At 44.7% G+C, this 14,651-nt stretch overlaps 1 protein-coding gene across 3 annotated transcripts in view; it reads left to right on the top strand.

The window, feature by feature from the left end:
• The window catches only part of Sox102F (transcription factor Sox102F), a 205,876-nt gene that overhangs the window by 48,292 nt on the left and 142,933 nt on the right, over positions 1–14,651 (top strand). For all 3 annotated transcript variants that reach the window (XM_076624362.1, XM_076624365.1, XM_076624374.1), the window contains exon 2: positions 13,567–13,661. In XM_076624362.1, the coding sequence (XP_076480477.1) occupies positions 13,567–13,661 (95 nt within the window). The remainder of the gene's footprint in view (positions 1–13,566; positions 13,662–14,651) is intronic.

The raw sequence follows: 14,651 nt of genomic DNA, 5'->3' as shown, positions 1-14,651 counted from the left end.
TTTATTTCTCGTATACGCCACATGTCACAATTATAAAATCATTCTGTAATATCTGATTCCCGCGCACCATAATTAAGATTAAGTCAAACAACGTAAATCATGCGCATCCTCGCAGGAAGAACTTTTCCTGCTCTTGTTTCCATTCAAGTTCGATCCGAAAATATAAAATCTAAAAAGTTTATCTAACTTCGCAGTTGTAAAATGTGATGTACTATTTCCCTTTACGTGATATGCCTTCCTGTGCAATCAGCAACGCTTAACTGTGAAATTATACATTACGCCAACGATTACCTTAATTGCTAGCTCGATCGAGCATAAATCGCGTTCCTTTAAATTTCCTATCTACCTTAGAATCCACAATTTTCTCCAAATCGAGAAAAGACTAATCATCGACAGATCCAACCCAGTCTCGTCTTGTCTGACCGCTGACCTTACGCGTGTGAACGGAACCACTTTGAAATCAAAGTCGGTACAAACTTCGTAAGACGACAGGTATACTCGCAACTTCTCGGTGGCTGGCAAGGCCAAGGGAAGCCCATCGAGAGTTGTGATCTCTTCGGTAGTGTGAAACGAACGCGGAACAAACAAAAACGTGCACTTGGTTGGTCCCCGCGGCGGAGCAACCCTCATCAAGTTTTACGAGCCGGCGTCTCCACGCGCGGACACGAGCAACCTCGGTGTACTTACGCGTCGAGGAATAAATTTCTTTATTACTTTGTAGCAGAACCCTAATGAAATACTTAATAACAGTATTAAACCGGATCGTTAAGGCGAGTGGAAAACGATCGCGGTCTCGTGGTAAAAAGTTATACGCGCGCGAGTACGCGACCTGGTTTCACAGAACGAAGAAGACGAAAGCTCGTGGAGAAGCTGTAGAACGATCGAGCCTACACTAGCTAGAAAGAAATTAACGAGTAATTAGAGTTGTCTGTTCTGTTGCCGATAGAAGAGGGATTACGGGCCACCCTGTTGATAGTATCGAGGTAAGGATTAACGAGAATCGGTCGCGCAACGTTCGCGCGTGATACACAGGTTTGATTATCGACAGGGGATCGCTTCCACACGTTCGGTATTCGAACGTGTGCTTGATTGATCCGGATCACCGAGCAACGAAAGAAACAAAAAGCGAGAACCGTGCTTCGTTTGGTCATGATACACGGGATTGATTATCAATAGGGATCGTTCTCATTTTCACGCGTTTGATATTCGAACGTCCAAGTAAACGTGTAGTTGAGTTCGATCGATCCAGATCATCGCCTACTGAAAAAAAAAAAAAAAAATAAAAGAGGACAAAGGAAAAGAAGGAAGAAACTAGAAAAAGAAGAAAGGAAGGAGCTGAAAGAGAAAAGCACCGAATCATCGAGATAGCACGGGTTACGTCAGCCGAAGACGATCATCGATTCTCTCGAGCTAAACGAGGTGTCCTTGGTGGACACCTGTCAACGAGCCCCAGTCGACAGAACGATTACGGAGTGACGAACGAGTCGACGTTACGGCACGGTCTCGTGCAGGAAGAAGGGATCGAGGTGGCCGTGGAGGGAGAGGGAAGCTAGTCACCCTCGACTTATACACGTTAGAAGGTCGATGGAATTTCAGAGTGTCGGTCGAGAGGAGAAGATCGGCTACTAAATTGGTGAAGGGCGAGCACGCCGGAGGCTTCCATCCTGTTTCCCCCTTAACACGACCAACCCCCTTCTATCCACCCTGACGCGAGGACTGCAACGAAACACGAAGCTCTCGATCGGGTTTGACGTCAGACAGAGGAAACGGTTTCGCGCGCTATAGTGATTGTCATTTTCCGGCCTGCATCCGGACCGTGTTGCTTTTTCTCCGTCGCCTCTTCTCCGCGCAGTCTACTTTCAATTATTTTTTACGATCAAGTATCCTATTCCCAGGATAGGCGTCTGTTCGACATCTGTTTTTGTGCTCGCCGTGATTGCGTCTCCTCTTTCGTCCGATCGTCCATCGATGAACAAACGATCGTCCCTAACGGATTCGTCCAGGGACTTAATCGACTTCTAACACGGAGTTTGTCTCTTTTCTTTGATGCCCGACGACGAGTACGATTATGGGCTTCTTGTTGGAGTTTCCGTGAGAGTTGTCCTTTAGAATTTCATATTTTAGGGAGTGTGAGATTTCTGGTATTTGGGGTAATTAGTTACGGCGGATAAACATAATCGTGTTTTGTAATATCTATGATGTTTTAACTTAATACTATAAATGTAAGTGAATCATTTTTTATTACTCAAATTATTAGAAATTTTAAGTACTAGATACCGAGAAATCGATACTTTCAAGTGTCAGGGTTTGATATTTTACGAGCTGATTAATTTCTAATGTATCTAGAAATAAAATTTATTATTCCCTTTCTAAAACGAGTTTTGTAATTTCATGCGAAAACAACGCGTTTACGCTTCTGCACATATTCCGTATAGTCGGAGGAATTTTTACAAGACCTGACTACCCAATTCGAAAGAAGTTCACTTCTTACAATAGACGTGACTTTCATCGAGCGGCCGCTCTCTTGCCGACGAGGCGATTCGTTCTTCCTCTGATTACGAGAATGATTCGAAATATTTTCTGACGTGTCATCTTTCTCGCCTCGGTTGTCCGTGCCTCTTTTGCGTAACAGCGTAAATAGTCAAAGAAGGTGGACGATCACCGGCATAAACTTCGAAGAAGTACGACGCAGGCGAGTTTATGTGACGTGCATAGCTGGACGTCTCTCTCAATCCCGGTTTCAAGGCTACTTCACATCACAATGGTCACCTAACGGTTAAAACTCCAGGCAGAGCAGACTTCGAGAGCGTTGGAACGTAATAATGGCCGTACCCCTCTATCGATGAGGAAGGATCGAACATCTCTCTGGCCTTATCGACGAGAGTTAATTATAATCGAAGACCGGTTAGTTGTTTGGTTTCGTTGAAAGCATCCGAAGACTACAAGGAACCCTCTGAACAAGGGCTAGCTCCCCCTTCGTCCGGTTCATTGTAAATTAATTACCTGGAAATGAGAAATCTCCGGTATACGTTCGCTTCCGTAAACGAACGAGCTCAATGGGAGGTAAAAAGTGTTCTTTAAGCGGCTCTTCGATGCGACTGATTGTCTTCCTCGCCCTGTTCGAGCCCTTTCATCGGTATCTCGGCTGATGTATTTATGCGCCACGAATGGGGTTGAAGACTTACTGGGGTAATAGTACGCCGCTGATGAAAGTGAGGCTGTTATCGGCGATTTGAAATAAAAGGAAGCAGTAATCGATCTACAAAGTGTTTGATGTATTAACAAAAATTATTATTATTATTCAAATAGCGCATACGCGTGTATCTATTTTTCGTATACCAGAATTGCCTTTGGGATCGAAAAAATATATCTTTACGCACCTGTAACATTACGCAAGAGACAAAAATCTCAAACTCCATCTCTGACAATGTCCTCTTTACCTACGTATATTCTGCATAAAAGAATCGGCGCGACGAGTTAGGCAAACGTTCTTTAACCTATAAAAATAGCAGTCGCGAAGTGGAAAGAAAGAGTGCGGGGACGCGGGTTGGACTACGCCTGAAAGGAACCGAAAATTCGCGAATCCTATCTAATTGAATCAGAAAACAATTGTCACGCGTTCTCGCGATGACACACTCGCGCGCGTAACCCGCTCGCGTCCTCACCTACGCAACCCGTCGTAGTACACTAGAGCGAGAGAATTTTCACCTGCTCAAATAGAGCCCGGCCTCGTCGAGTTAGCCGTGTCATTGTGTTTGCATTATTATGTTAATCACAACGAAGACGGTAACAATGCGTCAACCTCGATTTAGGAAGCGACTCGAAAAAACATATAGCTGAGCAAATATTAACTAAGCAAATCGTTAGTTTGCTCCTCGGTGACTGGCCACCTCTATTCCCCTCTTGCATGTGAAGGAAACGAACAGAGGAGAAGACCTTTTTTATGCCCGGCTCTGTGTATGTATACGTGATGAGCACGACGATCTCTCGCGGTTTTGCCGAGACACGAAGCCGCAACTTGCAAATTGAGCATACCTATTTACGGCGTCACAAGTGTTCTAGCAAACGACCTCGTGATAGCTAATTCGCGGGGGACGTCACGGGATTTTCGACACTGCCGATTCAACGTGTGAATCTTTGTTCGACGCGAGACTTTACCACTTTACCGATAAATATTTGACCACAACTCATAGATGGTCCTGGTTCCTCGAATTGATTATGTATCGGCGAACGTCGATTTCTTTTTTGATACACGGTATTTTAAGAGGAAATGGTGACAAATGTTTAATTCGCGCAGGAAGAGTCGATTCTGTGACTCGATTAACTGGTCACGGTAGTCGTCCACTAAGTGGAAGATCGAACGATAGATAGCTCTATTTGGAAACTTTGTTTTATCCAATCTTCTTTTTGTGATAGTTTAAATTATACCTATTCACAGGATACAACATCGTCGAGCTATAATTTAGCTCGATCTTCGCAAAAGAGTTTTAATGGTGACAAATTGAACAGCCTACAGGGATTTGCAAAGAATAAAAAGATTTTCAAAACACGAATCACGAAGTTACCGGATAATCGCCTAAGGTCATTCCAGTAAACGTTACTTGAAAGAATGCTAATGTCTTTAATTCCAACTCACAAGATAACGGATTATTATACACATATATTTCAGTGGTTAGCTTCCTCCCATGAAGAGATTAAGAAATTCTTCTAAATTTCACAACGAACGTTTCGAGTACATAATTCAACACAATGCAGCAACCATACAAATCTACAACAAAAACTCTGCTATCAACGCGAAAATCACCTCTCATCCAAGCAACAAGCAAAAACAACAGACTCCCTAGCAAGCGCCTGTAGCGGAGTCGTACTGTGAGAAATCAATCGACTCCGTTGGACCTATTCTTGGAGTCGCGAACAAAGCCTCGATACGAACATATTCGGCCGGGAAATAGCGGCACGCGATAAGCACGGCTCGCTCGAAAGGCGAGAGCGTGCTCGATCGAGGACGCTCGTGGCACTAATAACGTTAGCGTAGCACCGCTCGAGTAGTGGCATCGAGGAGCGGCCGAGTGCTTGGCGTAGACCACTCGTCCGAGCAACCCCCAACGTGCACGGAAGCCGCGACTCGACTCTGCCAGTTCCCATCGCCCACGATGCCAGTCATTCGTTCCGGTCCCTTCCACTTACTCCTTTCCCCTCTCAGGCCGACCTGTAACGCAATTACGATTGTTGTTTGAATGAACAATCAAGCGCCCTCGAGGCGCGCGCTCCCAATCATTCAATTTCTGTTCAATCGACTTGGAGCGTCGCCTGGGCCACCCCTTTGCGCCACGACGTCGTCTATCTTTGTCACGAACCGAGAATCGTGGAATAACTCGATCGAAGGACAAGGATGCGACATTACGAAGGTTTGGCTTGGCTATTAAGGGCGAACGGTGAAGAAACGAAGGACAGGGAAGAGAAAAGTCAACGTGGTTATTGTTGCCGGCTGACAAAGAGATCGCGTTCGTTCTGCTCTCCTTATTCACTGCCACTGACAGGGCACGCATTACCCCGAGAAAAGAAGCTAATAACAGCCGGTTGGAACAGCCGTCTGTTTATCGGCTACCTGCTTCGACGTGCGCCCCGCAGAAGTTGAACAGCGTAGTGCGGAGGACAGCGTCGTTTTCGGCGCATGGAATCCGGCCCGCGCGGCTTTCTTCGCGCGGACGCGCGTGCACCCGGACACGCCTCATGAAACCCGGTTATTAGTTCCCCGCGGGAGGGCTGTCCCCCTTCTCTGATTCTTCCCACCTCTCGTGGACGGGTGCCACCGCTTGGAGACGAGGGGTCGTTCACGCGGACAACCGGCCTCCTGTTACTTCACTCGTGACGTCATTCAGCGACGATGAATTTCACTGTACCGTGGAATTTGATCGGTATCCGGCTTAGCTCGTTCACAACAAACCCGTGTATACCCGCGTGAAACGCCACGAAAAACGCTTTCTAATTGGAAAGCTGGATTTCGTGACACCGAACGATGGGATCCAACGATAGCTACTTGATATTTGCATTTGCTGCTTTGTATTTGAGAAGATGAAACGCCAGTGTGGTTCTCGACGATGACGAAGATGAGTTTGCGTCTCCGTTTACGTGCATTTAAGTTTTATGGAAGCATTATCGATAATCCACAATAATCTACCTACGTAACTATCTCTTGGACTATTCGTTAATGTGGAAAATGATTCTTCAAGAGCTTCAGGTGAATTATTTTATTTCTTTAAATGGTACTATGTATTTGCGATTAGCAAATCATTTGTGGACGTACACATACGAAGGGATGGTTTTTTGAGTACTTTGCTTTTCTTTGAATCATTGGTCGATAGCATGTAAAAGTTCTACAGCTCAGTACCATAAAGACCTATTAATGAAAAGGATGTTCGCATTGGAGATCTGAAAAAATTAATAATGGTGGGAAATATTTCTGGAAAGATGGTGTATTGATAAATTCAAGGACTGTCATTACCTTTTACAAGGAACGCTCATTACTTTTGCTCGATAATGATTTTATTATAGGATTTGTATAGATCATATGTTATTAACAAATAGTGGCATTTAATAACAAAAGGGCAGTGAATACAACACAGATGTAGTATAGAATTAACTTTAGCCGTGGTCACGAGAAACATATGAAGATCGTTCTTTTGTTGGCGGTGAACATGAATCTTACACGGATTTTCCAAGTGTTATGTCGAAATATCTGTTTCTATCGTTGACTGGAATTCCTTTCTATTTACGTACAAACTCTTTCATAATCCACGAAGAAAAATTTTCTACACGATTCGATGAATAATGCTGAATAAAAAGTACCATACATCTAAATGTACCCGAAAGAAACCACCAATCAATGAGACGCTATAATAAAGGTACAAGTATTTCAATTCTCAAATTATCAATCATGCGGATACAACTTTTCTAAAAAGGCCTTTTCTAAGAACTTTCGAAATATTAACCGTTTCATATTTAACATCATTCTCTTCTATCATCGATTGATGCAATATACTTTGATTCTCTCGTTATAAAATACATACTTTGTATTTCATAATTTTTATTAAATAAAGCACTTTCTCAGTTTCACACGTGAACTCTCTAAAGCAACATTCGATACCTAACGGTACATATAATAATAACACCGACGCTAATAATACCGATCGATCGTTCGATAGTTTCGACGTACACAATCATTGACAATAAACTAATCATCCGAATCATTGGCACTAATCCCCACCGTAGAAACGGTTAGTCGAACGAGTACCGTAGCTTGGATAATATTCATCAGGGACCGTAACACTGAAAAAAAGGCATCGCGCGCGGCCTTTTGCCGAGGCCTGAAATATGACCCGTGCAAGGATTGCCTGCGAATTACGGTGATCGTCCGGTCGCGATATATTGCTGAGAGGCCAGCGGGAAGGCTGAGGAAGCGTTAATGCAAACGAATAGTCGTAGATCGTGCGAAAAGTCTCGCGGGTCGTTATCGTTCACCTATTCGACGATTGATGTGGATTTCGGTTAACGTTTCTGACGTTTACGATCCGACTGAAATTGCCATGTGAAACCAGTTCTGATAGCAAATATCTGAATTCAGTCAGGAGACACATAAACAGAGAGTATTTATTAGCGACACGTAAAGCAATCACTGTCTAGAGGAAATGTTTCATCACACCGAGCAGTTCATGATTCCTTGATGGGGAAGGTTCTTCGGTGTCCCCCTTTGATTTTGATCTACTTTCGTAGAATGTTAGTTGTGTCATTCGCTGTTTGTAGGGTAGGGATGGATTTAGATGTGGAAATGGGAAGGTGCCTCTATCATTTGCATCGTGTCTGGTTTGTGGTGTGACGAAGTTAGTGATAGTTCCAACGGGATTTTTATTTTATTGGGATTTATTCATGGGATTTATTTATGTAATACTTTGATTTAATGTTGTGGAACGATATTTGTTTGCTTTCAAATCTCAATGACCATCGATCGCTTGATTCCCAAAGCTCCAATTCTCTTCCTCTTTACCATGGTAGAACCTGTAAACACGCCTGCAAATCGGAAATATCTCAACTAAGAAGAGGCTATCCAAACTCTACGGTCCCACGACCGAGACATAGGCGTTATCGACAGAAAAAAGATGCGAGCGCGCTTTTTCCGCGCGGCGTAACAGGCCAATTATCGTGTTAACACGAGCACGAGTGCAGCGCGTCGATTCGAGGCAAAGTAAGTACAAATACCGGTGTAACTTACTTAGTTAAGTCGGTGCTGGTGCCGTGCTCGGATCTAGAAGACAGGGAGACAGCCGCCCAATGAAACACTGTGGATGTGGATGAACAAAGAGAGAAACACTACACGAAGAACGGAAGGAGAGAGAAAGCGTGGAAGAAACAGGTGAAGGAGAGGGAAGGGGTAGCCAGGGAGAGCCAGCAGAAGAGAGTCACAAGAGCTTGTGAGAGACGAACGAAGTCGCCTGGAAGAGGTAAGAGGGCCGCGTGATTCGGACGCGAGGGAGAGAGATCCGACGAGAAAAAGAGAGGACAGAGGGAAGCAGGATCAGTGGAAGGAGGGGGAGGGGAGTGGAACGGGTGAACGGGTGAACGGCCTGCCGCGTCCTTGCGAACCACCTGACCACACCGGCCGTGCCGCCACCACTCGGCCTCTCCAGCATCCTTCCAGCGGCTCGGACTCGCCTTCCAACCGGCAAACAGCTCGCCTACCGGGCTCCTACCTGACCGATCGCCTGCCTCGCTCCGGTCCCGATTCGCTTCCTCTCGACCGATTGTTCCTGAATCTTCGAACCGCTACTCCTTTTCTCAGCCCGAGCAAATACATTCTTTAATCAGCTGTTCGTCTGCTGCCGCCGCTACCGCCGCCGCGCCACTCAGCGTGCCGCTCGTTCTGCGGACCAATTGCATGGATCGCTACTCTCGTGGACGTTCGTTCAGACGGTCGTTTTCGAGACTCGGTGGTTTGATCGAGTTTGTGAAGAGGATTCGGAGCTTTTGTTTCATGGAACCTTTTTGGAACTAAAAAGTTCTTGATATTGACGAGGACGATTTGCTTTTATGGTAGGTTTATGGTGAAAGAAATGGAAGGGTTCCGTGGAAAAGTAGTACAAGTAATGGGAATCCACGTCCCTGATTCCGCTATGAAACTTCTGCATTGTGTACAAGAGTCGCAACAATTTTATTACCGTGTTATCTAGGAGCGCCAAGAAACTTATTGTGTTTCCAACATCCTGCTTTTAGATTGAAATTTATTCTCCAATATACAGCTATACAATGTCCTTTCACGTCCACACATTTCTATTTCTTTCAAACAAACGATACATCCGATTCTATACGATCCATATATTTCGTATCGACTCTCTCGAACATTCTTAATTTATCCAATGAAATTCCGAACGATAGGCCAACTAAAGGAGCTTTGTTACAAGACTTCGGCGAATGTTTCAAACTGGAAACAAGGCTGTTTCTGGGACATCAACCTGTGATGCATATGGTTCTACTAGAAGGTACTGTTCGCAGCAAGGTACTGTTCATAGCAAGATTTCGCGAAGTGTAATGTCACCGGCGCGTTTCGCCCACGCTCAGGAACTACAATAGGAGTAACAATGATGCTATAAATTGCTGCGTGTGTTCTTCGCGAGGTCTAGAAATCGGAGCACACCTAAATTCCTGGGTTAGCGAGCCAATCTGTTTGCCCGTAAATAATGGCGCTTTGTCTAAGCGTTCGCGGTTGCGTTATCCCGGCCATCTGGACACCGGTAACGACCGTTTCGACTGATAACGTTTGTTGCTGACGAAAAGCAAAGAGAAAACAAGGGAGGAGAAAAAATGTTCGCGAGACACGAGGCTAGAAATTTCCTGCGACTCCATCGAGAAGAAACAAGAAACAGCGAAACACTGGTCTATTACGTTTGACCAGATCCAAAAATGGCTGGGTAGGTTGCTGGTCGCACGCTTCCTTATTTCTTAAGAACACCCACGCGTTATTAGCATATTAATGCAATAGCGAAAACTCGAGGTGACCCGGTGTTTCTGGAAGACCTAAATGGCAAAGAACGTTCCTTTCGCGTGGTGTGGATGATGAAAAGAAGAGAAAGAAAGAGGTAGCCGTCTGATTTTGATGCGCCATTACGCTAGGCGTTATCCGGGAATTACAACTTCCTTCTTGTTGCACCGCGCCGGACGGCCAATAAACGCGCGATTGCTGTGCACCAAAAAAGCCACGGCCTCCGTGAAATATGCTCAGAAAATATGATTCTTCCTGCTGGTAATGGCGCGAACGTTACATTTATCAGGAAATAAGATTCGCCGTACGGTTCTCGAGCAATACGCGGAGAAGAAGAAACGAGAAGGCGGTGCATTATCGTCGGTGCATTCGCAATCGTGCCTCCAACTACCATTACTGCCGTGAGCTTCTGTCGGCGACCCAGCGCAACCGACTCCCATGTCCGACGATTTGCGCGTAATACAAGCCGAGTTTACGTATTTTTCTGTTCGGCCGCGGTATACAGCTCGCTCCCGAACTCTATCCCCCTTTCTCTGTTACTTCGAACGGAGCTAATGTTCCAACATCACTTTCTTCGCCGGTCGAAAGTGGCCATTTAGCGCCTTTATGACCGCCTCTTACTACCGCCAGGTGTCGCGCTTCTATGATCATCGATATATCGACTGCCCTATTAACGTAGTTGTACTGACTGCATTCCGAAGATGCAACGAGAATTGTCCGCGGTCCGATGCGATGTTCCTGTTGCAGGTTGTGTTGCATCGACGCGCTTTAATCGGATGTCTTAATCGTGAGCTAAAATACTGGCGAGTTCGAGTTCAAACATAAGGAAGGGAAATGTAGTGTATTAATAAATATACGTAATTCGTAGTAGTATTTAATACGAACAACGTCAGATTTAAATTAAAGTGACAGGTATCTTAAATAACGAGTACAAATCGACCACATACATATGCATATCATTCATATTTGTATCCTAAGGTATAGAGCGTTGTACTGTTGTAGCTTAAAAGATATGAACGCTGGAATTTATTTGACGGAACAAGCTCAAATTTAATAGACGATTATACGTTACAAACTATGTATCGTGCAAAACGTACAAGCATTTTCGATAGTAAAACAGGCCTTTTAACGCGAGACCAATGCTCCGCCACTTGGGCTGTTTGTTTTTCTACAAATCGCAGGTATGCGGTGCTCGCTGACTAGGCAGAAGTTACAGAAGGATCCCCAAGGCTAATGATCCATCATCTCCTTATTTCCAAGTCCGAAGTGGCTACTTAACGACTTTACGGCTCCCTGCTAGCCAGGAACGCCCACGTGCCACAGGTACCCCGGTCGCCTCGACTGCGAATTGATCGGTCGCTCTTTTAATAGAGCGAATCACCACTGCCAGATCGTCGTAGTGGTCGCACGGGAACATGGGAACGCTCAGTTAGGAACGTCGTAGTCGGGACGTGGTTAATGCGCCTCGTATTTCATTGGAAAGTTTCCGTGAAATTCGATGTACGGTGAATCTTGCAAGATATGGAGCGTTTCAGTGATGAACGAATCTCTTGGCCGATTGTTTCAATTAAATTTTACTCACGAAGTACTGTTTCAAAATCGCTCATAGAAATTAATGAAATCAATCAGCATTTTGTATTCGATATCTCTCTCTTGTCCTACTACCTTCTAGACTTGAATCAAATATTTTGTTAACATACAATTAAATACAATTAAATTTCTCTTTCTTACAGTGATTGCGGGTAATCAGATTCGAAGTAGATATATTTACACTATCAGAAGTAGCCTTCTCTCTCTCTCTCTCTCTCTTTCTCTAACCAGTGTATCTAAATACCAAAAGAAATGAACAGCGTATACAAATACTTTCTGCATCTCCTTCGGCTGTTTTTTCAAAAAGTCTCTCCCCAAAAAACAACCTCGTCCGCATCTCGACAAAGAATCAGCATTCACCCATTACCATCCGTTTCATCCCGCCTAGTTCGTTTCTTAACAAAAGAGGGAAGAAAAGAAGGAATCCCCCGGCAGTGTGACACAAGTTAGAGAGAAGCACCTGCTGTCGGGGCATCGAGTTCCCATTCTCGTCAGCGGGCACTTTCGTCGGGGCGATCAGTCTCGTCGAGCGATTCGGGAGATTTCGGCCGGCCGTAAATTACGGAAACGGAGAAGAATGTTTAGCGGACATTATATTTCCTCGGGACGGTTCATTTAACATCGTTGGATTCCTCGCGGCGGGAGGAATGCCGAGATTTCGAGTCGAAAACCACCTCGCGGCGTCCGATAGTCGGTCGCGCGCGCGCTCCAGACCAGCACAGGATGAGCAGAAGAAAAAGACAGTGACGTAGTGCCCACCTTCGGTGGAATCTCGTGTCATCTACCAGGTACTTCTCTCCTACTACCTCTGAATCATCGTCCTTTGTCTTCGCACAGGATCCTTCGTATCTGTCGGTCGCGACCGCGGGCCAAGACTCCACCGACCTCCATGCAAATCCTACGCGTTCGTCGCTGTGTCGCTGCGTTATCAATTATCGGAAGGTTGGATAATGGAGTCCTACGGGGACACGTTAGTAACGGTTTCTTTTCTTTTTATTGGAGACGATGGCGAGGCTTGGAACCTTTAATTTGTGAAACGTTTGGCGAGGTTTGTTTCTTTCGTTTTTTACCGAGTAAGTTTGCAGGGAGTGGATTCTTTTGGATTCGAACTTTTTAGAGCGGTTAAGCATGAGATACGTTTGATGCAGAAGAAGTGTTAGTGATGTTGATGCGCTATAGAAATTTGATGGATGTTTCCTTACAATTTTCGTCGTATCGTACGAAGTAAGAGAGACGACAAATTTTGTTCTAAATACTTATTTATGAAAGTGAAAGGGATGGTTATGATCTTAATCTATTTATAAAACTATCTATACTAATATGGCGTTAATACTTCTTTACGTAACGATACTTGATTAAAAACAACTATGAATGAGCGTACTACGATTTACGCCAAGCAAAATCCCGTTTCTACTCAAACATGTCTGATCCACCGCAAAATATGTACTCGCTTTGATAACCCTTATCAGCTTTCAAGATATCATAGCAAGAAGGTGTATATATAGTCTACAGCCTACGAAAAACATCTTAATTTTGCAACAATTATAACAATCAGTTTCGAGCGATAAACCTGCGTATCTATTACTTGATATTATACACGGTGACTCACTGAAACAAACTATATTCGTAAAATGATTAGAAATAGGGGAGAATGAATAAATGACAAAGCAAACTGAAACCAAATTTTGGAATTTACTAAATTATTTCTGTGTTTAAACACTATTATTATTATAGAATTATATTTCTTTTCGTAACATAGTGTGACAAACTTTCTTTTCATATTCCGTTCTTCGTGTTCAAGACATTCAACAACCCGTATAGAAACACATTGTATAGGTACACACCTAGATTCTTCTTTACAAATTCACGAATCGTTCCGTCCGACCATAACGTTAAACCGTCTATCACGGATTACTAATAAAACGATTTTCTTCTGCCCGCAGAACGGTGTGCTTCCTGATGTTCGCCGTAATTGTTCGACGGTGGATGGGGTCGTCACGGCCATAAAGCCGATCAGCTGGAAGGAGATTCGAAGCCGGTGAGTCGAGCACCAGCACCTGCTTATTGCGCTTGTTCATTCAGGATGGGCCTGCGTCGAGGCGCCGAGCTCTCTATTCACCTTGAAAAGGCGCGAACGCGTCCCTCGATCCGTGTAAATGCCGTCGTATCGCGATAAACCGAATGAATCAGGATTCTTTGTAACTTGGAGTGGAAAAATTCCCTTCGATCGAAGCTATCCACTAAAAAATCCTCCGTTAAATCATTCGTTCTTTTACAAAATCGATAATTAAATATTCGAGTGGATAGCTCCGCCTATTCTGACAAATCGAGATTTTACACATTTTTATTTCCATTTTTTATCTTATGCTTGTACTATTTCTCGAGTCGTGGTCGCGTTTCCGCGACAACGCGGAACGGCATCACGCGTTTGATCTAGCTCGATCCTATTCGTAACTATTCATATTACAAATCCATTTTAAGCGGAAGTTCGGATGGCGAACTGTGTGGTGATTTTTCCACTTGATATGCTCGCTCTATGTCTACACTGGCAAAAGGTGAACCGCTGTGAAAAATGGACGAGGTCGCTTGCGGCCGCGTACGAACATGGCGGGGCACGCGCGGACAATTACAGCCGGCCGGACACGATTTTACAATAACTCAATTCATTTCCGAGCGTACGTAAGAACGGGCTGACAAAAAAGCGCGGCTGGATATAGTTATTGCGGCTGTGGTGCACACGTGAACAGGTCAGTCCGGTCGAGCTGCGGAACGACGCCGGGAGGGGGGAGAGGACAGGGATCGAGACAAGGGGACAGAAGGAAAGGTAAAAACGTAGACGGAGAGCGACCAGTGGAATCAGGTGGAAATGAAAGAGAGCGGGATAGATACAGAAAGAATTCTCTTGCGAGTACCACGAGCAACCTGAGCGACAAAGATCACTGTAAAGTCGGTTAAAAAGAGATAATACAGAGAATGAAAGGAGACCGCTGAAGATGACGACAAGGAACGAAGAGACGTTCGAGTGAGA

This window comes from Bombus vancouverensis, chromosome 2 (assembly GCF_051014615.1).
Source record: "Bombus vancouverensis nearcticus chromosome 2, iyBomVanc1_principal, whole genome shotgun sequence".
Taxonomy (NCBI): Eukaryota; Metazoa; Arthropoda; class Insecta; order Hymenoptera; family Apidae; genus Bombus; species Bombus vancouverensis.
The sequence above is the reverse complement of the archived record's forward strand: the minus strand, read 5'-3'. Positions and strand labels throughout refer to the sequence as shown.